The sequence below is a fragment of the Haliotis cracherodii genome, unplaced genomic scaffold (assembly GCF_022045235.1).
Source record: "Haliotis cracherodii isolate W230 unplaced genomic scaffold, xgHalCrac1.p SCAF_1, whole genome shotgun sequence".
Lineage (NCBI taxonomy): Eukaryota > Metazoa > Mollusca > Gastropoda > Lepetellida > Haliotidae > Haliotis > Haliotis cracherodii.
This window is the reverse complement of record NW_027266264.1, coordinates 37485675-37513249: the sequence shown is the minus strand read 5'-3', so window position 1 is coordinate 37513249 and position 27575 is coordinate 37485675. Positions and strand designations below refer to the sequence as shown.

Here is a 27575-nt window from a genome sequence, read left to right as displayed (position 1 = left end):
CTCATTCTCGTCAGTCCTTACAAGAAGCACAGTGGTCCTGGGGACATGTTCTGGAGTTACCACATGGCTGGCGTATTAGACATCAGCACAATGTATTGTACTCACTGCATTTTCCACATTGATCTTGAAGCCTTCAGCGATGCGGATCACTTCAAAGTGGTTGTATGGATTCCCTCTGACAAACAGAATGTATTTTCTATCATTCACAATGTATGGTGACAAAACAAAGTCAGGTGTCACTACTGAGAGTGAGTGAGTATAGTTGTAGGCCACATTTCGCACAGTTTCAGCATTATCACGGCGTTATCACATTGCACCCATGTGGGGCTTCTCCTACAGGAACATGTCGGATATATACCTAGAATGTTCCATCTCATCTCTCCTACAGAAACATGTGACACATGTACCTGGCATGTTGACCCGTGAAGATCCGGGGTAGAACAGGTCTTCAGCAACCCGTGCTTGCATTAAAAGGCGACCATGCTTGTCGTAAGAGGCGACTAACGGGATAGGGTGGTCAGGCTCTCTGACTTGGTTGATGCATGTCATCGATCCCAATTGCGGGGACCGATGCTCATGATATTAATCTCTGGATTGTCTGATCCAGACTAGATTATTTACAGACCGCCGTCATATAGCTGGAATATTGCTGAGTGCGGCGTTAAAAAACAACAACAACCAACCATCCTAGCATGTTACATCTCATCTCTCCTACAGGAACATGTTACATATGTACCTGGCATGTTCCATCTTCTTTGTAATGACATAACTCCCTGTGTCTCGGAATGTAATGCTCTCCCTCATAAGAGTGTTGCCATAGTTGCAGCCACTGGTAAGGATCTTCTCAGCAATATCTCGTGTGATACCCGCGAAGAACCAGCTACACACACAATTGGGAATAAAACAATACTGTTCATAGAACGTTAACAATATGACAACAGTGTTGATGGCAATATCTTACATTTAGATATATTCACCATATCTTAAATTACGATATATTCACCAAAACGTCTTTACTAAATTATTTATTTTATTATTACTCTTGGTTGTCAGGCCTTAATAGATGAAAGCATTAAGTTCTGCTTTCAGTGCAAATAAAACATTATCGTAATATAGAAAACATAATTTATCTAATCATCTGCCGGCACATTGAAAGGTATCTCTTGGGAGGAAACGTATGAAATAATTGATTAGCCTTATTGTACAATCTTTAAAAGTTTAATCGAAAGAAAAATATCAATATTCTGTTTTCAAAGTAACAAAGAGATTGATTTATCCATGTCGGGCATTTCTGCCCCATGTCTTCCCAAGACACATGTGGATTAGTTGTGTGGATACTTCTAGACCAACTTACGTTGGTGTTTCGCTGCTGTCTGGGTCCCTCCAGAATCTGTGTCGCTGAAACATCAGGAAATACTTAAGTTATAACTACTTCAATGTCAAATTTAAGGCACCTACTTTTACTTGTTATTGTAAAGTCACATTAACCCAAATGAAAAAACATGCATGACATCGTTCATAAATACACACCTCATGCCAATTGTATACTAGTAGTTCAATTCGGAGGTGTGTGGTTTTCACATGCAGTCACAAGACCAGATTTATTAACACACCAGAGCTTAGCCACAGTGGCTAAACATTTTAAATACAGTGAGATAATACCAATACATATGTATGGAAAAGATCATTAAAAAGTATTTCATTTTGCTTTTCAACGCAGACTTATATGAAATTTAAAACATGTAAAGAGAGAAACTAAAGTCTCATTTATTTAAACTGAATAAACTTTTGTTTTGTAGCTCCAATGATTTCAACATTATCTGCTCTACACAGTTTTTGAGAGAGTTATGATTATTTGACTGAACCAAAGCTTAAAAAAAAATTAAAAAATTAAGAATTGCTTCAGAGCAAACGAAAACCTACATTTCTTTTCGAGAGAGAATGAAAATGATAAACAGAATATGCCCTAAGGGCATACTGAAACGACCTAAACCACTGAACAGCTTATGTTAGTAAACATATGACAATCTCTATTCTGAAACGACCTAAACCATTGAACAACTTATGACAGTAAACACATGGCAATCTCTATTCTGTAACGACCTAAACCATTGAACTGCTTATGTTAGTAAACACATGACAATCTCTATTCTGAAACGACCTAAACCACTGAACTGCTTATGTTAGTATACACATGACAATCTCTATTCTGAAACGACCTAAACCATTGAACAGCTTATGTCAGTAAACACATGACAATCTCCCTTCTGAAACGACCTAAACCATTGAACAGCTTATGTTAGTAAACAAATGACAATCTCTATTCTGAAACGACCTAAACCATTGAACAGCTTATGTCAGTAAACACATGACAATCTCTTTTCTGAAACGACCTAAACCATTGAAAAGCTTATGTTAGTTAACACGTGACAATCTCTCTTCTGAAACGACCTAAACCACTGAACAGCTTATGTTAGTAAACACATGACAATCTCTCTTCTGAAACGACCTAAACCATGGAACAGCTTATGTTAGTAAACATGACAATCTCTCTTCTGAAACGACCTAAACCACTGAACAGCTTATGTTAGTAAACACATGACAATCTCTCTTCTGAAACGACCCAAACCACTGAACAGCTTATGTTAGTAAACACATGATAATCTCTATACTGGATCTGCACTCTCGCCGTTGATTAACTCATGGCCAGTGTTATTTGGACTATACTCCCGGATCTTCAAAAGCGATGTTAGCACTAAAAGGACACTCAAGTCTGTATGCAATGGCTTGACTATCAAGACTGAAGAAAGGGTGAAAACCTTGGCCAATTATGCTAATGATTGTTGGCTATTGGTATTTGCTGTTTGGAAAGACTAGTTGTTCCCCTTATCTACAGTTTCACGTGTCTCGTTTCACATGTTATAGCAATCGTTTACATTGTAAGGCATGCAGCCGTCTTGCCATACTGTTTTTTAGATCCTTGACACGAAAACTATAAAAACAAGTTCATATGACTGGTTTTCACTGCAACGATCGTTTGTGAAGCCGTGATCCATTGTTTTGAAATAGGTCTGTATGTCACAGACATAAATTATGTTTGCTGCAACTCCTGGAAGCGAGCCAGCACCGGCCCCAAGGAGAATCAAGCAGCAACAAAGTTGCACCACTGCACACACGACTAATGCTCTACAGCTGTCATGTTAACCTCATTCCATCAATTCTGCTAGACATATTTTAACAAGAACTATGTTTTAAATATGTGGCTCCTTGTCTATATTCTAATGCATTATTTCCTCCCATGTTGGGGCCGTGTTATTAATTCATGCGAACAGGAATACATACCAACTTAACTATTAAATTGTTTCAAGACTTACTATTTTCATGTTTTGGATAATTTATGGTCACATGTGGATACAACACGTCTCATGTTATCTCCACCACCTCTTTCCCCCAAACGAGTCTCACTTTACCCAATCTCACACCACTTTACCCCATCTCACACCACTTTACCCCATCTCATCCTTCTTAACCCCATCTCATCCCACTTTACCCCATTTTACACCCCTTAACCCCATCCATCCCACTTTACTCAATTTCACCTTACTTTACCAATCCCATTCAACTTTACCGCTTCCCCTCCCTTTAACGCCATCTTACCCCACTTTACCGCTGCTTCCCCTCCCTTTAACGCCATCTTACCCCACTTTACCGCTGCTTCCCCTCCCTTTAACGCCATCTTACCCCACTTTACCGCTTCCCCTCCCTTTAGCGCCATCTTACCCCACTTTACCACGTCCCCTCCCTTTAGCGCCATCTTACCCCACTTTACCGCTTCCACTCCTCTTAATCCCATCTCACCCCTCTTTACCGCTTCCCCTCCCTTTACCGCCATCTTACCCCACTTTACCGCTTCCACTCCTCTTAATCCCATCTCACCCCTCTGATACCCCTTCCACCCACTTTCCACAAGTCCAACACCTTCTAAGCTTCAACCGTCATTCAACATCCAACTGCTGAATTATATTTGAAAGAAAATTCGTTATCTGTTAATGTCTACCTCTAATGTAAACATAATAAAAAACCTTGCCATGTACATTTTCTTAGGATATAAGCAAACTGTGATCTGTATTTCTTAAATTCTGTACATCACGTTTTCACTGTGCACAGATTGATCAATTGTATGCTGTGAAATTTGGCTGATCGCCTACATCCTTACGGAATAAACAACGTATTACATCAAACTCTATTCATTTGGACAGCATCACTTTCGAATTTCTATGGCTTATCTTCGATGGCATTAACTCCTACTGTCCATGTCACAGTTCAGGAAAAGGTAAAGGTCTTACCTGTTTCCCATTCATACTGCGTTTGTTCTAAAGCACTTCACTGTCCGTTTTAGTAATGAAAGAGTTTAACTATGTAATCTGCCTCATGCCACTGAGCCATCAATACCCCTCGAACAACGTCTTAATGAATACTACATGCTCGCTTATGTATGTGTACAGTGTTTAGCGAGCTAAAATGGATTCAGAAAAAAAATACACAATAACCAGTTAAGTTAAGATACGTATTTCAATTACCCACGCAAACAATGGTATCACGCATGCTTACCCATCCAACAACGTGAACAGGGAAGTTACATCACAACAGACATGCAGTGTTTACGCTGCTAGACTCACTATCATTGGTCCTCCGTTGTCCAGCAACAGGTTTGATTGGTTGTCGGGGAAGATAGAGGTGATGCTGTTGTCTGGGGAGGAGAAGCCTGTGCCGACACTGCTGCTGTCCGGGGGTATCCGGGAGGAGGAGATGGGAAGCGGGGGATTCTGGGACTTGCACCTCACGCGCTGTATGTCGTCCCGAATCTTGTGGATCTGACCCGGTAGAAGGTCAAGACTATCAGAAACATCACCCTTCAAAGAGGAAAATGTAGACATCTTTAACAACATGTACTATGACATGAATCCTGCCTAACTGGCTTCAAACTAGTTATTTGGTCAAACTTCTCGGCATATCCTGATCACAGTTTACACAAAAGGACTGTCACTTTACTCTAAATGATGTGGGGCGGTCGGGTAGCCTAGTGGTTAAAGCGTTCGCTCGTCACGCCGAAGACCCGGGTTCGATTCCCGACATGGGTACAATGCGTGAAGTCCATTTCTGGTGTCCCCCGCCGTGATATTGCTGGAATATTGCTAAAAGCGGCGTAAAACCATACTTACTCACTCACTTACTGAGATATTTATAAGGAAACGGAGAAACATGACCATGATGCATGTAATAGGTATATTTTCAATAGGGCATATCCCGGCAATATAGTCTGCTATGGCTACAACACCTACAAGCTGCATGGAAGCTTCATCAGCAACCCTCAAAGTGGGACTATTTCCTAAGTAGCCACTATAGTAATCAATAGCAAATCATATTTATTCACACTACAGATTGATGTGTCAGTACTAGTCAGAGCAGGTTATTTCATGGGGTGGGAGTTAGGTTTTGAAGACAAAAATCCAAAGAATAGTGACTGGGGTTGGTGTTTGGAACAATTGTTATTGAGTGATTTTGACATCGGGTAGACCCTGCAGCAAATAAAGAATATTCACCAGTTAGAGATTTGCATATTCTCCCATAATTGTGCCACTACAAACCACTACCACTTTACAAGTTGGGTTAACTTTTCACACCTATTACGAGTATATTACGCTTTAAAGCACAACATGAGCTTTGGATTTGTTTCTATATGTTTTTGTTTATTTAAACAGAGACATATTTGTTGTACACACATCACACAGATCAGGTGAGGCCCTCCAGGCGCTTATGTCTCACGTACATACGTTCTGCAAGACTAAATTCCACTTTGTGACCCTCCCATCACCTTGTGCACACAACATTTCTACAACCTGTTTGGATACATCTATTGTAAACCCCTGGGTCTTTCTCCTGTGTAAAACATTTCTCTTCTCGGGAGAAGGTTAGGCAGGCCATGTTTAGAAACTTGTCCATTAAATAAAACTGAGAAGCACCTTTACCAGTCTAAAATGTTCTACACATCAGTTGCATCACTTGTTCCCCCAGGGAAATATGTTTGAGCGGGAACTATTTCATGGACTATGTCCATCTTGAAAACCCAGGTGTAAATTTTCCATGAGAGAGGCCTGGCTTTCATATACACAGTTCTATGCCCCCTTTCAACAAGATTTCTGCATTTTTATATAATATGTATTTGGACTGGAACCAAAGACAATGGTGGAGAACTAGGCTAATGATCACTCATTAGCTCCGATACCGCTAGTCACCTCTAGCGACAAGCATAGTCGCCGCAAACGACAAGTATAGTCGCCTCTTACTACATGCATAGTCGCCTCTTACGACAAGCATGCGTTGGTGAAGACCTATTCTAACCCGGATCTTCAAGAATCACATCAATCATAGAGATACACAAGTGCTCAGTTTTTATTTGAACTAAATGTGTTGGGTTTCTTTCTTTTTGATGTTCATACTTGTGGATGGTGAAAATTATTAGTAGTAGTATCAGCAGTATCATTATTGTTGTTGTTGTTATTATTATGTGACGTAAAATCTTTCCTTCCTTAACATGTTGACTCAGACAGAGACGGGAAAATCATTGTGAAGTCTCGAGACTAATCAACATGAATGACTTGAAACCAAACTGGTGGACGGTTTCTCCACTTGTTTATTGATATCGTGTATTAACTAATTTCCCGTTCAAACTTTACAATAAGTGTGTAGTTTTCTACAGGTTGATTTATAATAATTTTATTTACAGAATTTCGCCCACAAATCACATGGTTGTGGTCTTATCAGCTTAGTTATTTTCAACAAATTTGTTGTTGGCCATATGTCGAACTGGTCAGAATACTGTGTTTTACTAAAGTATTCATGCTAAACTGCGACATGGTAGCTCAGTGGGCTAGCACTTTCAAATCGGCAGAACTCCGCACTAGCGCAAACAAGCACGCACGCGCACACGCACATGCACACGCACACGCACACGCACACGCACACACACACGCGTAGCCAAATAAATGCAATTATCTTAAATGCGACGTTAAACCCCATTTCACCTCAAATCCCATATGTTGGCCAATTGTGATGTTTTTTAACATCTACGATCTGCTTTATTTCGTGTGTTTATTTGTTTGTTTGTTGCCACGTCGAAGACATGTGTGTTCCCGCCGTGTTATTGCTGGAACATTGCTAAAGGACACGTAAATCCATACTCACTCACTCAGTGAACCATATCACTCTTACAAAATCCTTATCTCACGTGTGTGCATTGTGTTGACAGTACCAATATTGATTTACAACTGCCCAACTAACTCAGTTCCTTACCTGTGCCAGTCCAACAATATACGCCTTCCATAGCTCCCGTTCACTAAACTTGGTAGTCTGAAAAGATACCATATACGTGTTACATATATAGTTATAGCTAAGGTTCAACAAGACCAGTCCAGACCAACGTAATTACTTGTTTTACAGATTTCTGTCCAAAAACAACATGAAGGCAGGAGGAGAAAACATAAATAAAAGTCGCTTATTATTATTTATTTATTTTTCATATCAATGACTATATTACTGCATTGTGACTATTATCCTATTTTCCTCGGTGTGTAGATGCTCTAACATCAGGTGCAGTGTGAGTGAGCAGGGGAGCAGAAACGGTAAAGATGTCACAAATTGTGATTGAAGGTTACAAGACAGTTAAATGTTGTTTTGTACATTCTAAGTAATTATTTTTAAGGATTATAAAGGCATTGTTTTTGTGGTTGAATCTGCACCTGTGGAAACCAGTATTTTATTGACCATTTGTAACTAGCACATTGCATACACAATTTCATGTTACCAATGCGGCAAGGTCTGTCAGTGAGCTAGCACTATAAATCGGAATCAGTCCGGACTAGTACAAGCAGCCAGACAAACACGCACACGTCTATGCACGTCGCTATATAAGTGCAATAATCTTTGACGCGACGTTAAACCCAATTTCACCACACCTCACCTCTGCTCATACAACCATTGACACGATATACCTGCGTAAATTATTCAGGAAGAACCACCCTTGAACAAGGGTCCCCGGGTTGAACCCCATCATCTACCCAACTTCCTGGATGCACTGAGGTAAGTAACGTCACAAAGTAACGTATATAAGTAGGTTGATCCGCTACTTCCTGGTCCATGTCCCAGCAACAAAAACGGGGGCATCTCCATATTCACGTCTAGTGACTGGAGCACTGGTATAAAGCCCTCTGTGTAATGCGTGCACTCGCAGGGTAACTGAACGGACCTTTATTCGCCTGCCTGTAGGGATTTACCCGGAAAATAGGTCACCATGTAGGTCTCAGCTTTCTGCCAGCCCGAGGAAATACAATGTTTCAGTTTGACAGGAGAAGCAAAGCACTTTTTGAGGAATCAACATGATATATTTTGTTTCAGCAAGTCCAGTGACCAATTGTTTTCGGATGGTGGCCACAAACAATTTGTTTATTATTTTCTTGAACTAGTCATTTATAACACAAAACCATGGCTCATCCAGAATATCAAATGGTCGATGCATAAAGAAAGATTAGGTGGTCAGATCTTATGACTGGACTCATTGCATGTCATCTTGCCCTGTGCTGTAGATTGATGCTCATACTTTCAGTCTTCTGGAGAATTGCCGACTGTTAAACAACCTTTACTTACTCACTCCATACACTTAGTTTACATATCAACAAACCCGTGTACCCTTAGTAACATTGCCTGTCGTACCCTTTGTAACACTACCTGTTGTACCCTTTCTAACACTACCTGTTGTACCCTTAGTAACATTGCCTGTCATACCCTTTGTAACACTACCCTGTTGTACCCTTTGTAACACTACCTGTTGTACCCTTTGTAACACTACCTGTTGTACCCTTTGTAACACTACCTGTTGTACCCTTTGTAACACTACCTCTGGTACCCTTTGTAACACTACCTGTTGTACCCTTAGTAACATTACCTGTTGTACCCTTGTAACACTACCTGTTGTACCCTTTGTAACACTACCTCTGGTACCCTTTGTAACACTACCTGTTGTACCCTTAGTAACATAGCCTGTCGTATCCTTTGTAACACTACCTGTTGTACCCTTTGTAACACTACCTCTGGTACCCTTTGTAACACTACCTGTTGTACCCTTAGTAACATTGCCTGTCGTACCCTTTGTAACACTACCCTGTTGTACCCTTTGTAACACTACCCTGTCGTACCCTATGTAACACTACCTGTTGTAAGCTTAGTAACACTACCTCTGGTACCCTTTGTAACACTACCTGTGGACCCTTTGTAACACTACCTGTTGTACCGTTTGTAACACTACCTCTGGTACCCTTTGTAACACTACCTGTTGTACCCTTTGTAACACTACCTGTTGTACCCTTTGTAACATTGCCTGTTGTACCCTTTGTAACACTACCTGTTGTACCCTTTGTAACACTACCTGTTGTACCCTTTGTAATACTACCTGTTGTACCCTTTGTAACATTACCTGTTGTACCCTTTGTAACACTACCTGTCGTACCCTTTGTAACACTACATGTTGTATCCTTTGTAACACTACCCTGGTCAACACTTTGTAACATTACCTGTTGTACCCTTTGTAACATTACCTGTTGTATCCTTTGTAACACTACCTGTTGTATCCTTTGTAATACTACCCTGTTCCACACTTTGTAACAATACCTGTTGTACATTTTGTAACATTACCTGTTGTACCCTTTGTAACACTACCTGTTGTACCCTTTGTAACACTACCTGTTGTACCCTTTGTAACACTACCCTGTTCAACCCTTTGTAGTGAGTGAGTGAGTGAGTATGGTTTTACGCCGCTTTTAGCAATATTCCTGCAATATCACGGCGGGGGTCACCAGAAATGGGCTTCACACATTGTACCCATGTCGGGAATCGAACCCGGGTCTTCGGCGTGACGAGCGAACGCTTTAACCACTGGGCTACCCGACCGCCCCCCTTTGTAACACTACCCTCTTGAACCCTTTGTAACATTACCTGTTGCACCCTTTGTAACACTACCTGTTGTACCCTTTGTAACATTACCTGTTGTATCCTTTGTATTACTACCTGTTGTACCCTTTGTAACATTACCTCTTGTACACTTTGTGACACTACCTGTCGTACCCTGTGTAACACTACCTGTTGTATCCTTTGTAACATTACCTGTTGTACCCTTTGTAACACTACCTGTCGTACCCTTTGTAACACTACCTGTTGTACCCTTTGTAACATTACCTGTTGTACCCTTTGTAACACTACCCTGTTCAACCGTTTGTAACACTACCTGTTGTATCCTTTGTAACACTACCCTGTTCAACCCTTTGTAACACTACCTGTCGTACCCTTTGTAACACTACCCTGTTGTACCATTTGTAACACTACCTGTTGTACCCTTTGTAACACTACCCTGTTCAACCCTTTGTAACACTACCTGTTGTACCCTTTGTAACACTACCTGTTGTACCCTTTGTAACATTACCTGTTGTACCCTTTGTAACACTACCCTGTTCAACCCTTTGTAACACTACCTGTTGTACCCTTTGTAACACTACCCTGTTCAACCCTTTGTAACACTACCTGTTGTACCCTTTGTAACACTACCCTGTTCAACCCTTTGTAACACTACCTGTTGTACCCTTTGTAACACTACCCTGTTCAACCCTTTGTAACACTACCTGTTGTACCCTTTGTAACACTACCTGTTGTACCCTTTGTAACACTACCTGTTGTACCCTTTGTAACATTACAAAGTTATAGCAGTATAATACTGTCTGGCGCACCATGTATAATTCGGTTTATTTATCCACCTGTAACACTACCTGTTGCACCGACCCGTGAAGATTCTAGGTAGAATAGGTCTTCAGCAACCCATGCTTGCCGTAAAAGGCGACTGTGCTTGTCGTAAGAGGCGACTAACGGGATCGGGTGATCAGGCTCGCTGACTTGGTTGATACAAGTCATCGTTTCCCAGTTGCGTTGATCGATGCTTATATTGATTTTTGTAGTAACAGCAACGTCGCATTATATAGCCTATACTTGTACCTGTAAATATGTAACTCTGCCTACCGACAATGACTGTAAAAGAAGTACTATTCTTAAAATATTAGCTTCCGCGGTGATGCAGCCGTCAAATCGGTTGTTTCAAACCGAGGGGGTTTATATTATTTCATTATTTTTAAAATTCCTGGTAGAATTAAAAAAATCACATTATCGATAACTCTGTATGTTCTATGTAAATGCAGCTTGCTTGAACATGTCTTAATATCAATACATTAACTTTGAAAATCTAAATAGTTTTAGGATTGTCGGTTACATAGCGAAAGCAACAAAACCAAACAGGTTCGTGGGTTTTAAGGTGACGTTTGATAACTTGGTGGTTAAAGCGTCTCGCCAAACTAATGGGTTGGATTCCCCACATCGGTAAAGTGAGCACAGCCCGTCACTCGCACACTCAAAGTAGTTAACAGTCAGTCACTGGTTGTGTCAGTTTTGATTTTCTTCATAAATACAATCAACAACCGCCCTGCTATGACCGACAGTTAAACACGGTAGCTACTCGCACACCAATGCCTCGCGAGGTGAGGTACAGCGACAGGCTGTTGGATTACAAAGTGTAGGCTGGACATATCGGATATTTACAGCGAACCAGTACGTAGCTACGATTTCGCAGCTTCCTCCCTGAACTTTTAACATGGTACTCACTCTAAACTTGTTGAGACGTTTAGTGGTGTACAGGTCGAACCTGTAGCCCTTCTTCTCATCACTCTCCCCTGACCTGAACCTGGTGTCCGAGCCAAGCTGAAGCACGCCGATATGCTGCAACACAGGAACAACCCACATCGTTTACAACCACTGGAATTTGATGCATCGCCTGGAAGTGTCCAGTATAATACTTCTTTCGACAATATTCAAAGGCAAACGTTATTGTGTCGTTAAGTTTTGTCATTTATAAACCTCTATATGAATTTTTAGATTTGAAGAATTCGAAGAAACACAACCAAGTAATAGACGTCACTAGTATTGCATGTTTTGGGCAAGAAATAACGAATATTCGGGAGGTTGGTAGTGAGTTCGATTCCTAGATTCCCACTGAGTATGGTCATTGGTCTGTCCTCACGACGATACCCCTGCTCGGTGGTTTCACAAAGGTGATAAAGGTCTAAACGAAGAGTTCATGTTAATTTGATTTATTCCGAAACGTGCTGTAGTGAGATTGTTCAACATTTCAAAAAGATGATATGCACGAATGACCCTCGCTGATTCATTGTGAATTGCCACACGCAATGCCATGCATGTACTTCTTACTCTTCTTATTGAAATCAAATTTACGCATTGTATACTTGTTACTTATGCATGACCATGGCTAAATGAAAAGAAAAAATATCTCTGGAGAACCATATTAATGTCTCGGAGTGAATTAGGTACCACGCCGCTTTTATTTAAAAATATGAACGACTTGCCTGCTTACTCGCGAGCATTGCACATACATACCATATTTTAACGTCAATAAAATATACATTAAATAGACCTTAAGAATTCTATATGCAAAGAATAACTTATCCCCAGGAACCCCACTTTGAACGATTACTTGACTGTAACTTCGAAAAGTTTCAACCTGTTTAATACCCGCAAAATTATATGTGGGTTTGGTTTGTCTTTAATAGTTGCACTTGTTGCAAATGTAGTTAATACATAATTCATGTTGCTGTTTCTTGTGCTTCCTCTTAGTGAAAGGTTCATTAAATTGTACTGTGGTGTTATTGGGTTGCACCTGACCCCGTTGACTCTTCCATTTGCATTTATTATCCTGGTAAACAATTGTTATACTGGCGTGTTCGATTTAAAAAGAAACCATTTACAATACGCCACAAGTTACTGAAAGCACCGGATTAGCGAATTCGATATTGCAACCGATAAAAACGTATTAACATGTGCATTAGAAACACATGTTCGGCGTTAAAACCTAATTCACTCACTCACGCCTTCACTCATAGATACCCACGTATTATATATTTCCACGTGTGTACAATGTGCAAAGATCTAGCTCCGTTCTTCCACGTGTGTACAAGGCGCCAAGATCTAGCTCCGTTCTTCCACGTGTGTACAAAGCGCCAAGATCTAGCTCCGTTCTTCTACGTGTGTACAATGTGCCAAGATCTAGCTCCGTCCTTCCACGTGTGTACGATGTGCAAATATCTAGGTCTATCCTTCCTTCCACGTGTGTACAATGTGCCAAGATCTAGCTCCGTCCTTCCACGTGTGTACAATGCGTCAAGATCTAGGTCCGTCCTTTCACGTGTGTACAATGTGCAAAGATCTAGCTCCGTCCTTCCACCTGTGTACAATGTGCAAAGATCCAGCTCCGTCCTTCCACGTGTGTACAATGTGCCAAGATCTAGCTCCGTCCTTCCACGTGTGTACAATGTGCCAAGATCTAGCTCCGTCCTTCCACCTGTGTACAATGAGCCAAGATCTAGCTCCGTCCTTCCACGTGTGTACAATGTGCCAAGATCTAGCTCCGTCCTTCCACGTGTGTACGATGTGCCAAGATCTAGCTCCGTCTTTCCACGTGTGTACAATGTGCCAAGATTTAGCTCCGTCCTTCCACGTGTTTACAATGTACAAAGATCTAACTCCGTCTTTCCACGTGTATAAAATGTGTGAATATCTAGCCTCGTCCTTCCACGTGTGTACATAGAGAATACTACACTCATTCTCGTTAGATACCATTTTTACGAAACGAGTGGACTTTCTATGGTATCTGACCGAGCGAAAGCGAAGGTCAGATACCATAGAAAGTTCACGAGTTTCGTAAAAATGGTATCTAACGAGAATGAGTGTGGTATTTTATTTATTACCCACGTTGAATATATATTTAAGTGTAAATACATAACAACTTGCGTTCGTTGACAGACCAAACTGAAACCGGTTGCAAAATCTGGTTGCGCATGAATATTGATATATGACCAAATATGGGCATTGTTGACATGTTTATGCATACGCATTAACAACATGCGCCTGCTGATCTGTTTACAAACAAACTAGCACCGACGCTCAAGATCCTTTTGGAAGAAAGTCTTCAACTTATGGTAATTCAAGCGCCATGTTGTTAGTACGCAGGACACCGATAAGAAAATTTGAAATGTCACTTTAGCGCCGCGCTTTGAATATCGGACCAACAGTCACACGCATCACACTGCCGGGATCCCGTCTGTGCAATCAAAATGGTTCGGTTTCCTTGATCTATCAGCTGAATTTATATCATGTCCGTACCATTTTGGAAGAGGGAAATAAGACTGTTCGCCAAAGACATTCATGTTAACTGTACCACCCTTTACTGAAGACGTGAAAATCAACAAACTCAAATCTGCTTGCATGTCAGTGACAGCTTCGAACGATCGAAGGGCAAGGTTGCCACCGGAATAAGAAAAGACAACCGCGATCCACTCACAGCGTTTTACTCTAGAGATAGGGAATGTTAATGTTCACATTTGGGATGTTTTGGGCCACAAAATCAGAAGTCAGGCACACTTCCACGGAGTTTTCGAATGATTTGTATCGGAACTGTGAACTTTAAGTTATCTGGTCGTGCTGTGTTCGTTCATTCATGAACAACACTTCCCGAAACAGCGCCACAACATACGCTTCAAAGGGGACACCGATGGCACAACCGGATCATCCCAAGTAAATACAGAATACTACACTCATTCTCGTTAGATACCATTTTTTACGAAACGAGTGGACTTTGTATGGTATCTGACCGAGCGAAAGCGAGGTCAGATACCATAGAAAGTTCACGAGTTTCGTAAAAATGGTATCTAACGAGAATGAGTGTGGTATTTTATTTATTACCCACGTTAAATATATATTTAAGTGTAAATACATAACAACTTGCGTTCGTTGACAGACCAAACTGAAACCGGTTGCAAAAGTTTGGTTGCGCATGAATATTGATATATGACCAAATATGGGCATTGTTGACATGTTTATGCATACGTATTAACAACATACGCCTGCTGATCTGTTTGCAAACAAACCAGCACCGACGCTCAAGATCCTTTAGGAAGAAAGTCTTCAACTTATGGTAATTCAAGCGCCATGTTGTTAGTACGCAGGACACCGATAAGAAAATTTAAAATGTCACATTAGCGCCGCGCTTTGAATATCGGACCAACAGTCACACGCATCACACTGCCGGGGTCCCGTCTGTGCAATCAAAATGGTTCGGTTTCCTTGATCTATCAGCTGAATTTTTATCATGTTCGTACCATTTTGGAAGAGGGAAATCAGACTGTTCGCCAAAGACATTCATGTTAACTGTACCACCCTTTACTGAAGACGTGAAAATCAACAAACTCAAATCTGCTTGCATGTCAGTGACAGCTTCGAACGATCGAAGGGCAAGGTCGCCACCGGAATAAGAAAAGACAACCGCGATCCACTCACAGCGTTTTACGCTAGAGATAGGGAATGTTACTGTTCACATTTGGGATGTTTGGGGCCACAAAATCAGAAGTTAGGCACACTTCCACGGAGTTTTCGAATGATTTGTATCGGAACTGTGAACTTTAAGTGATCTGGTCGTGCTGTCGTGTTCGTTCATTCATGAACAACATCTCCCGAAACAGCGCCACAACATACGCTTCAAAGGGGACACCGATGGCACAACCGGATCATCCCAAGTAAGTCTAGATATCCGTCCAGATAGTTTAAACAGACTTCATTTCACCACGCTTATCCTTTTACGTTAAATCAAATTGAAAGTTGCGAAAATGGTCGGGTGCGTCACGCTCAAGGGACGCGCTCGATCGGCAGTCGTACATTGTAAATCGATTTATAGATCTAGCTCGATTATATGTCTGTAGGAGCTCTATGCATAACTTATATAGAATGCAAACCGAATTTGATGCGTGTGACTATCTTGTGTGGTTTAATAAAGTGTTTGTAAATATCTCTAGTTCTCATGAATTTCTTCAGTTCTGCCTTGTAATCGCAAAAAGAATGACGTCTCGCGATTTTTTATGAATGAAAAAAGTAGTCCCGGTGTGACAGAGGTCACGGTTATCCAATCAAAACGAATAAAACAAGGTCAGCCTTGTACGACACACGTGTGACGTACGGATTTAGTATCTTACCACCTGTATCTTCACCACGTGGGTAATAAAATGTGCCAAGATCTAGCTCCGTCCTTCCACGTGTGTACAATGTGTGTAGCCCATTTCTGGTGTCCCTCATTGTTGTATTTCTTGACTGGTGGCAAAAAATGCAGTACAGTACGCACTTACTGTAACCTAAGAAGTCCCAAATACTTCTTTCACATGTCTATGTCGAGCTATGGTAGTTACGACAGTCGTAGCGCCACGATTGCTACGTAATACGTCTTGTGATATAATACTTACATTTTCTCTGCTTGTATCCTGGCCTTTGAAGATGTAAAAGGTGAATTCCTTGATGACGCACCAATACTGGACCCACTTGGAATCCTGGAAGAAACAAACATAATGAGAATACACAGTAAGCGCAAAACCTAGAGTAAACTAATGCAAGCAGTTTCAAAATGTCCCGCAAACCTTCAAGTATCCACACGTGGACTCTCTTGTTTCCTTTGACCAGACACCATTATGTACAAGTCGTTGGTTATAGATGGAATATCGCTGACAGTGGGGTTAGACAACACTTACTTACTCACTAAATGAATGTTAAAAAAAATCAAGATAAGATTTCACTGCTGAATCCATTTACTCCCTGTAGTAGGGTGGCAATGTTCGAAAACCTGTCACAATGTTTCGGTAGTAAAATATTGAGCCATCAGGTAAGGTAAGTGGGGCTGTTTTAGGTTGATTGTTGACTGTGTAACGTCAGGTAGATGACAGAGGACAGGCTGGTCTACATACAAAATTCTTTACACTATTGAGGACACGACTCGTGGTCGCAAACGTCCATGTAAAGTATCACCACATTTGATACAATGTATGTGACATATTGTGTTCTCGAAACATCGTTAACTAAAGCTAAGTGCAGATTTTGATGTCTAAAGATTGAACTAAAAAGCGTCCTCTTCGATGAAATTCAAGAACAATATGTAAAAGAGTATCTGTTGAAATAAATTGCTAAACACGCTTCATGTATGTGTGTCAGTGGAGAAAACCTCACGTTCTTGTACTGACAATGTCAAGGGTCTCTTCTGTGGCCTAAACAATGTAGAGCCTCATGTATCTTAGTTGATTATATGTCTGATGTTTCTGATGACCCCCACATTGCTACTCATCCGTATTCCCGCCGCGGGTAATAGTTTGGTGGATCAGCACTGATGCAGAGGGGAATGTCCGCGTAACTCTCCATTCCTTAAGAGTAATGAAGCAGAGACCCCTCAGTGGCCGATGCCCATTATTTTTAAGGAATGGAAAGTTATTAGGATATTCCCCTTCTTAAAACACATCCCTACTTTTACACTTTGACAAAACATTTTCTTATGCTAGATTTTGAAAAATGAACCAGAACTCTATGTAGCCTATATTTATACTGTGTGAGTCGCCATTGCGGTGATACACGGAGAGTACTTTCTCTGCCGCCGTTGCACGTTCACGAAGCTCCGTCGCGAGCTGATATTTGCAATGCATGGTACACGTCTCGTCATAACTTCATGGGGTCCTAAACTTGTATTGTATATGCACGTTGAACCTACATGCAGACAGGGATTAAAGGACATATAGAGCCCTGAACAAAGATAATTACGTTTACCTGGGTTTTTTTCTTGTCAAAGGTTTATCTTATTGCTTTAGATAGGACGTTGATAGCATGACCACGGGGACACAACCGTTTGGTTAGTTAGACAATACCAGGTATAGTCGTCAATAATTTTAACACGACACCAAGGTCAGGTGATCTACAAGAACCACATTCACTGGTCTCAAGTGTATTTGAAAAATGTCAGAATGGAACCATACATCAGTGCCGGATGTTACATGCATTCTGCCCAATGGCATATGTTTATTATTTCTATTACCAACACGTATAGACATATGTAGACATATATGTAAATCATACACATATTCCAGTTATGAGTAAGATCACACTAGGGTATGCCAGTATCGTCACGGGGCATTTTGTTTCCGGAAGAGGCCATTGCTCCCACTCATAGAAGACACGTTGATTTATAGGCCACCTTGTAGTATTCCCAGCAATAATACAACATCTATGCTAATAAACGCTGTATCTATGGGTAATAATTCACTCCCTCACAAGAGTCTGTGTCACCTCGAAGACACTTCAAGGAGATTCAGCTGGCAGGTTTATCAACGCAACACTTCCAATACTCGACCCCTGTCAACTGGCCGATCTGGCTGATATCATATCACGATGTGTAATAAAGTCTCTCTACTTGACAGCCGGGTATCCTGTAACTCTCTCATGCTCACTAATTCTGCATGTTTGCTCTTCTCACGGACGTCACCGCTAGAAGTGACATGCTCTTCTCACGGACGTCACCGCTAGAGGTGACATGCTCTTCTCACGGACGTCACCGCTAGATGTGACATGTTCTTCTCACGGACGTCACCGCTAGAGGTGACATGCTCTTCTCACGGACGTCACCGCTAGATGTGACATGTTCTTCTCACGGACGTCACCGCTAGAGGTGACATGCTCTTCTCACGGACGACACCGCTAGAGGTGACATGCTCTTCTCACGGATGTCACCGCTAGAAGTGACATGACCTTCTCACGGACGTCACCGCTAGAGATGAAAAAGTGACTAATGTGTATTCCCATTGACGGAATCATAAAACTCAAATGGAGTTTGCTTCACCCGGTACGAAACAGATCGTGTGTTAGATGTATGCGGCATAAACAACGACGTGTTTCCGTTTGAAGCAAACCCGGGGTCAGTTGTACATCATAAGAGTTGTACAGAACCGCTTGGTCGTGCTGGGTACATCATGTCAGTCCAACCAAAGTAGGACGACGGTAGCTGAGTGAGTGGGTGATTTGTTGAAACGACAATTTGAATAATATCTTAGATTGTAACGTCGTGTCCTTTTGATGTGGAGGAAAAGCCTTAAGTGTCACAGATCGTTGAAGTTTACCACCTTGTATGATGGTGACCAAGCATCATAGCCGACCGAGGCTCGACAACCCCAGTTCGCGCTCGGCATTAAGGGGCAAATAAAGGACTGGTCGGCTCGGAGTGAGTGTACTGTGTCTGAGTTGGGTATTCATTTTAAACTGCGGCATGGAATCTCAATTGGCTAGCACTATAAAATCAGCATCAGTGCGGACTAGTACCAGCAGCCACATACATACGTGCATACACGTCGCTATATAAGCGCAGTAACCTTGAATACGACGTCAACCCCATTTCCTCTCACCTCACCTCGCCTCGCCTCACCTCGCCTTACCTTACCTCACCTCGCCTCATCTCACCTTACCTCACATCGCCGCACCTCATCTCACCTTACCTCACATCGCCGCACCTCACCTCACCTCACCTCGCCTCACCTCATCTCATCTCGCCGCACCTCACCTCACCTCACCTTACCTCACATCGCCGCACCTCACCTCACATCGCCTCACCTCACCTCACCTTGCTGTGGCAGGTGAAGGAACTCGGGGGCAGTGAAAGTATTGAGTCGACGTTTTTGACAAGACGGTTAAAACATATAGACGGCCTCCTCAAGACATCTTGTGATAACACTATTATACGTGGATGACGTATACACGCTGGGTTGCTGCTCAACGCGTCATTGTGTATACTAGTGGTATATTGTGTGTGAAGGAGTGGTGACACACTGTCTCTCTGTAATAATACCAGGCAACAAAACGTGGGATGCCAACAAAACACAGATGGCGAAATGAATACTGGTATAGCCAGGCATTAAAAATACAGGGATTATCAAGACATTACTAGGATATTACAGTCTACAACAATGTTTATCCAATGCAAGACAGACAGCGCTAGAACTCGCCTGAACATGTGTGTACAATGACAATGATGGTGAGGTGAGTTTTCAGTTAGAATCGATTCTAGAGCTGTAAGGTCACCGGCAGCCGTGCGTGAGATAAGTGGACAGTGAGGATAGCTTCTTAGTAAAGATAGCGGTGAAGAATAAGAAGGGTGTAATTTAACTTCACACCTGACGCAGCGTAACATTGTACATATAGGTATGCTGGCTGTACGCTTGTGGTAATGTATTGTCGGTGTAATCGGGGAATAGATAATGGATGTTCGAAGGAGTAACTAAATATGGAGCGGTATACCTTATAGCGGAGGACAATCGTCTTGGCAATTGCATTAGGCCTGAAACGGTTACCCAGGTACTCGGTCGAACATAACTACTCGAAAACACGGAGATTTATCTCCCTTGTTCAGCTTAATTATCTCCCTTTCTTAGCAGCCATTGTGTTCAAGTACTATTAGACTGGTACCATGACCTAGCACCAGTATCATGACATGGTAGCAGTCGAACTACCCCTCAGCAGTGTGGCAATTCTTCGACCTGTCAGAAGATAAAGCAAAACTTAATGCAGAATTTGTTCAATTCGAGTTGCGTCCACAGTGAGGACCCATCTGAAACTGATTCATTCGAAACTGTAATCTCCTCGTAACTTTTCGGCGGCAAGATCAATCAATCAATCGACTTTTCTTGGTCGACAGATAAGGTAGATTCAACTGGCTGTATAAAGTTGAAAATATTTCAGATTTGTTCTTGAGGGTTCCTATCTAGTATCAACTCCAAAACAACAATATACTGAACACCTAATCAGAACATCTGATCGTTGAAAAGTGACAATGCCCCTGTACACCCTGAGGAGGCTCCGGCAACGCTGTTATTTGCGCGCGAGTACTTGAGCTGCCCATGCCAGTCCTCGCTACATAAGTACCTTGCAGTGGTGTGGTGCATTTGATATTTCGGTGTCATCATTACGTAACGGCCGTTAGTAAGTGCATTGACTGTAGGGTTGATAATACGTGATAAGAATACGCATGGACAAAACTGTTCCTATTGCAGGCGAAACTATTAACTGTAGTTTGACATAAAGTACGGTGTGTATGCGCTAAGTCAGGTGTGATTGTTTGAACATACACTATTATATATATATAGGGAGAGATATACAGCCAGTTACATACCCGGGTCTGGTATGCGAACAAATTACCGCTGAATGAGGTATCCGGAAAAGGAGACCTCTTTACAAACCGACATTCCAAATCGGCATGTATACGTAACTGGTAGTTCCTGCAGATTCAAGTTCTTCTGATCGACCACGCGTGATTGGTAAAGTTTATTTTCAGGTTCTCCTGATCGAATATGCGTGATTAGTAAATCCAGTAGATATTATCTTCAGGTTCTCCCGGTGGAGGACTGATTATTGATAAGTAGGAAAGTGGCCATTTAGCATTCACCTTTAACCGGGTTGTGATATTTGGAGAAATACATAGCCTAAATTGTTCCAATTTTTTTAAACCACCCCGTCCCTACTACTCCACACCTCTTCCCTCCACAACACCTAGTCCCTCACACCCATCGCAACCTCTCCCCACTCCCTCACCCCAACCCTCCACAACACCCACTCCCTGACACCCATCGCAACCTCTCCCCACCCCCTCACCCCAACCCTTGACAACACCCACTCCCTGACACCCATCGCAACCCTCTCCCCACTCCCTCACCCCAACCCTCCACAACACCCACTCCCTGACACCCATCGCAACCTCTCCCCACTCCCTCACCCCAACCCTCCACAACACCCACTCCCTGACACCCATCGCAACCTCTCCCCACTCCCTCACCCCAACCCTCCACAACACCCACTCCCTGACACCCATCGCAACCTCTCCCCACCCCCTCATCCCAACCCTCCGCAACACCCACTCCCTGACACCCATCGCAACCTCTCCCCATCCCCTCACCCCAACTCTTGACAACACCCACTCCCTGACACCCATCGCAACCTCTCCCCACCCCCTCACCCCAACCCTTGACAACACCCACTCCCTGACATCCATCGCAACCTCTCCCCACCCCCTCGTCCCAACCCTTGACAACACCCACTCCCTGACATCCATCGCAACCTCTCCCCACCCCCTCGTCCCAACCCTTGACAACACCCACTCGCTGACACCCATCGCAACCTCTCTCCACTCTCCACAACACCCACACCCTTCACAACACCCACCCCCTCACCCCAACCCTCCACAACACCCGCTCCGTTACACCCATCGCCACCTCATCCCCACTCTCCACAACACCCACTCTCTCCACAACACCCACTCTCTCCACAACACCTACTCTCTCGCACCCAGCGCAACCTCATCCCAACGCATACCCACACCCTCGTACCCACGCATCCCCCTTCCCCCTTGGCCACGCCCTTCAACCTGTTTATTGCTTTTCATTAAGTTTTTCAACATGATTACCCGTTCTTTTTGTCAAAAGTCCTCAGTTGCACATATATGGAGAGAGGCCAAGTTTGATCTTGATCAAGGATATAGATGTACGTACGCCCCTCTGGACCCTCTATTCAGTCCCTCTGTGCTTCATTATGACGTCATTACCAAAATGTATTTGATGACATGGACTTCAACGCGATGTCGTTGTGTTTGACAGCAACGTCAGGACCAACGAGCCACCACCAAACAACGTGTACGGCGGGGACACAGTGACAGTGTGACCTGTCACTTCCTTCTACGTGTCACCTACTTGTGTCTAACATTCAAAATAGCAGCTATTGATAGGAAAGTAACGACTTTTAACTTTGATTGTATGAAAGCCTGTAAGTAGATGGGGAAGTTTAAACCCTAACAGATGAGTGGCAATGATAGTTATCCGTATTAATTTCCTTATACGCTAACGCTTAAACTAACAGTAATGTAAATCAATATGCAGCATTGTTATTTTCCACTGTAAATATATAGATATTTCATGTGTCGAGTGAAATGACATGTTGGGTGTTGGGGGGATTTCGACGACTGGCGTGATAACATCTCCTCTCCCTCGTCACTCGATGAGAGAAACATGAAATTTCACGAGCCACTTGGAATATCTCATTTATCATATCAATTCCCAAACCTATATTCCCCCGCTCCATTTCGTGGTGGGGGGTAATTATACTCAAAAATAATAAATTACAACACAACACACAAATCGTTGCGTTTAACAGCGCAAATTCACTAAACATCCTCTTCAGCATGGAACAAAGAACAAATACCAACATATTTTTTTCTCAACCAGTGCAAATAACATACCACTTTCCTCAATCTCAATTCACAGTTAATTGTGAAATACTTAAAGAGCGACATTACATAGCGCGGGGCGTCCGCGACCATTGTAGCATTACTTCACAGAATGTGACGATGCTCTCTAAAACGCTGAGTTGCTGGTGTCCGTGATACAAGGTCGTCGTGTTGAAGACCCACTGTCTATTCTACGGAACCTATACTTACACTGTTTAAATGAAACTGTCAGTCCAGTGTCACACAACTCGTCCTCGTCTGCATGTATGGACGGACTAGACAACACGGTATACGTATGGTAACAGGGTTTCTTCAATGGGATACCAGGCAAAGGTACAAGGAACGTTTACTTTATCAGTTGTGTTTAACATCCGTGTATTTGTGATTATCAGTTCTACAAGACTGTGGCATCCTTTCTATTTTTTTAAATGTAACATAAAAATAAAAAGGAATCTGTGATTGTATGCCAGACATTTCAACTCTGGAGGATAGCCTCGATAAATGAATATGGAATACTGTTTCCCTTGTCAGTGGCGATGTCAGTCAGCAAGATATTCACATGTACACGTCTCCATGGCTCGAATATCCAATTTTGTAAATCAAATCTTAATCTTACAATGTCTGTAATTCCTTATTCCAACTGTCTTTATATTACAAATGGCTTGTTAATAGCCTATAAACACATACCCTAAAAACCATATAACTTTGTTTGCTAATTCCATTTATTAAGATGAATTATTATTGTGATAAATGTGTCTTCAAAGCCTAATACTTTATCGTTTTTAAGACAGAATTCATTATCTTTAAGTCAGACATGTACCTGTTAAAAAAGTCAATTAAATAGTATTTAGTAGATGACAGAATGTATACATTGTGTCTCTTACGGGACACAGGAAATGGGTGACATGACATTCAGAATATTACTTCTCTCAGTGCTCAGTGTAATATCCAGGCCCCTCACCGTCATCCCAAAAAGCAACAACAAAAAAGTTGAAGTCTGAAAGAGCATATTTTGCTAAATTGCAATGAAATTCATAGGCTCTCCCTGAAAACACGTCCTCGGGCATTGGGGTCTCGAGAACACACCTACCACGTTATTTAATCTAACGTGATGATCTCGGCACACAATTTATTATACCCATGCTGACATGATCACTCAATATTTATAATGAGATTCTAGTACATATGCAACTGCATGCGTGGACCATGTGTTCTGTTCTGCCTTGTGAAGCCACTGAGGAACTCTCCCACTGAGTGTTGTCAAAACCACCGATCAATCAAAGTTTCTCGTTATCGGCCCGTAGTACATACCCCCGCCTCACCTCCCGTCAATGTCTCCCGCCCCATACCTCCACGTAACCAGCTGACGACCTCCGTGTCACAGTCTATCGCGCCTTGTTCTATCAGGGAATATTACAGTCTAAGTGAATATTCAGGGTTAGCCCGAGCCTTCTCATATATACATAATAATGTGATCATTGATATCAACTGTTATGATGGACTTTGATTTAGCAGGTAGATGAGAATGTGAACGTGTATGTATACCCACATTGTTCAGCCGTCTTAGTTCCTAACAATAGGCCTTTATTTACACGCTGGGTAGAGCAGTCACCTAAACAGGTTTCTACGTAGCTACTGTCCCGAAGCCTATATTTTATTTCAAGGGAGACGACCATGTTTTTTGAAGACAAATGGGCAACTCAGTCTATATATGGTTTACCCACAACTGGCTTTAAAACTCACACGCAATGAACGCATTCGAGCCGGCCCTTATTATCAAACTATCTAACATATATAACTAGCCAGATGATAAGTAATTGTCCAGGAATACGAACCGACAGCAAACATATGTATCGCCACCAGTATAAACGCTGTATGATTGAAAACTGTAGACGATTGATCGTACTGTATTCAATACTGTCAATGTTGACTGCTTTTGGAGTGACGGTCTTCAGTCAAACACTGACAACAGTTTCACAATTAATAGTGAAGACTGTCAAACATGATTTTCGTATATTTTTTACTTTCGGATAGGTTAACAGATTGTATTATTAATCATATGAATATAGTTAGAAATATTCACTTGACGGATAAACGTTGTTGGTGATCGTCGATGTGCTCATAACAGTACTGGCCAGTATTGGCTATCAGCTATGTTCGAACATTGGTTATGAGAGTGAAGAAAGCATATGCAATGACAACATTGTGATAAACATCTTTAAATGTAAAATATTATTCATCCTGTGTTTTCTAAAATCACTTTGAAAATTAAGAACTAGTTAATTACAATGCAACGACTTGGTGATACAAACGTCAGTCGCATAAGGCTAAATCGCACCTGTAACGATTCCTAGTCAACTGCTTCATATAACATAAACAAACACATACCTGTCAGATCACGCATATTACTTACGTTTGTGCCTTTGTGATGCAACCATCCCTCTATCAGTTTGTAGGGACTCTTGGGTAAGTTCATGTAATCCATAGTGTAAGATATTGTCCCAGTGAATTAAAAATCCTCACTTGTTAGAGTAGAATCCCCCGACTTGCGATAACCGGCGCATATTTCTCAATGTGAGCAACTGAGCGTTTGTTCAACGTGAGCTTTCGACCAGGAAGTGAAACGCTCAAAATAGACCTGAGGTCCAATCACACCTACGAGCAGGTGGAGGCATACCTGGAAAGTTGAAGGGACTAGCGACAGACAGGGACCGATCATATCACCACCAATCGGCCCTGGTGTGGTGGGTGTTTGGAACAAAACCGAGATTATCATTAAAAGACACGGAGAAAGGCGATGTCCTCGCAGGATCGTCACTGGTGTTGAAAGTCTCTAGCGGAAGATATCTAGAGCGGAACTTATTCAATATGTAGATGTTTAACTGGAGGGCAAATACCGTCCGCTCATGTACACGTTATAAGAATTATGTCGTGGTAACGGAGATCTCTTGTATCGTGTATGATTATTATGAGTTTTTGTTGATAGGTGTTGGAAGGAATGCTTGTTCCGGCGAGTCAATAATGAATATACCTTAGACATGGATACACATTTCTTATATAGAGGGCGTACACTGTCGTAGAGTGGCGGTATCAATGATTTACTTCTCGCCCCCAGCAAATTACGGGGAAAAACAGCCATTCATAAAAAAATTTAAAAAAACAAAAACACGATAGTGGAAAGAAATTAAACCTCTTTATAAAAATAATTTTGAGTTTGTTGAGGCGTAATGTCAGTCCGTCACATATATTTTCAGGTTGATAGCGCAGCTATTATTTATCACTACTAAGGTGTTTGTTAACAGCTTACGGTTCTTGTTCAGCATATGGAAGACCCAGGCATAATTCTTCGTTTGTTCCAACGCATACCTTAATTTTTATATTTACTCAATCACCTCTCCCACAAACAGGTAAACAAAGCAGTGATGCGTGATGTTCTGTGCACCAGATTACCACCACCTGTTATGGGTGTAAGTTGAAGTGCTAGCTTCATATATTGACGGCGTGGAGCCTTGCTTTCAGTCATAGGTTCGCTTTGCCCAGACTGACCGCTGTGTGTAGATTTGATTAAAGCTGACTGCGCCATTAAACATCATTCACCCCATTCACTTCTTTTCTGTTATCTAATTCACAGACCACTGATACGCAAATTGTCGCGTTTCTATCGTAAAACAAGGCGTGAAGCTAAATAAGGATAAAACTAATATTGTTTGTTTCATTTTCATATCAGCTTGAATATTATTACAATTTTGATCCGATTAAATGTCCTTTTCTATTTCCTAGTGACAGTCCAAGCCTAAAATAGATACCATGTCACCCTTTGCCATAAAAAGGCAACCAAAACATGATCCACACAATGCCTGTTTGTGATGATGAATAGCAATGGATGGATAGCCAATGGGGATCTGGTTTTATTTTCTAAGACCCATATTTCGACAGCGGGGTTCCACACCTTCAATATCGACCAGGCGCAGTATTATTGCAGGTCGTAATGAAGTAATCTGTGATTATTGAATGTCGAAATGATATATTGTGTGCTTATTGCATATCGCGTTGACGTACTCACCATCTCTGTTACTCTAAAGGATTTGGACAGTTGGACGCAGAGAATAAATTTACTCTGAGATTATTGCTTTCCATGTCTACACACTCTGAGATTTTTGAGGGGGAAACATTGTCTCAAAGTCTCTTTTCATCTCCAAAAGTATTTAGACTACATACTCTGAGATGACTGTAGGCTCCGTCGACATACTCTGAGATTACTGCAGGCTGTGTCGACATACTTTGAGATTACTGC

At 41.9% G+C, this 27575-nt stretch overlaps 1 protein-coding gene across 7 annotated transcripts in view; it reads right to left on the bottom strand.

The window, feature by feature from the left end:
- The window catches only part of LOC139477324 (uncharacterized), a 49446-nt gene extending 23341 nt beyond the window's left edge, over window positions 1-26105 (bottom strand). For 5 of the 7 annotated variants that reach the window (XM_071259880.1, XM_071259916.1, XM_071259895.1 and 2 more), the window contains exons 1-8: window positions 25695-26105; window positions 16452-16535; window positions 11755-11868; window positions 7354-7410; window positions 4680-4913; window positions 1355-1398; window positions 737-880; window positions 106-175 (exon numbers count right to left, since the gene is read on the bottom strand). In XM_071259880.1, the coding sequence (XP_071115981.1) occupies window positions 106-175; window positions 737-880; window positions 1355-1398; window positions 4680-4913; window positions 7354-7410; window positions 11755-11868; window positions 16452-16535; window positions 25695-25766 (819 nt within the window). In that variant the 5' untranslated portion in view covers window positions 25767-26105. Of the gene's footprint in view, window positions 1-105; window positions 176-736; window positions 881-1354; window positions 1399-4346; window positions 4466-4679; window positions 4914-7353; window positions 7411-11754; window positions 11869-16451; window positions 16536-25694 lie in introns of those variants that run through there. The other 2 variants (XM_071259902.1, XM_071259924.1) reach the window with 2 other exon arrangements.
- Window positions 26106-27575: the final 1470 nt, after the last annotated feature.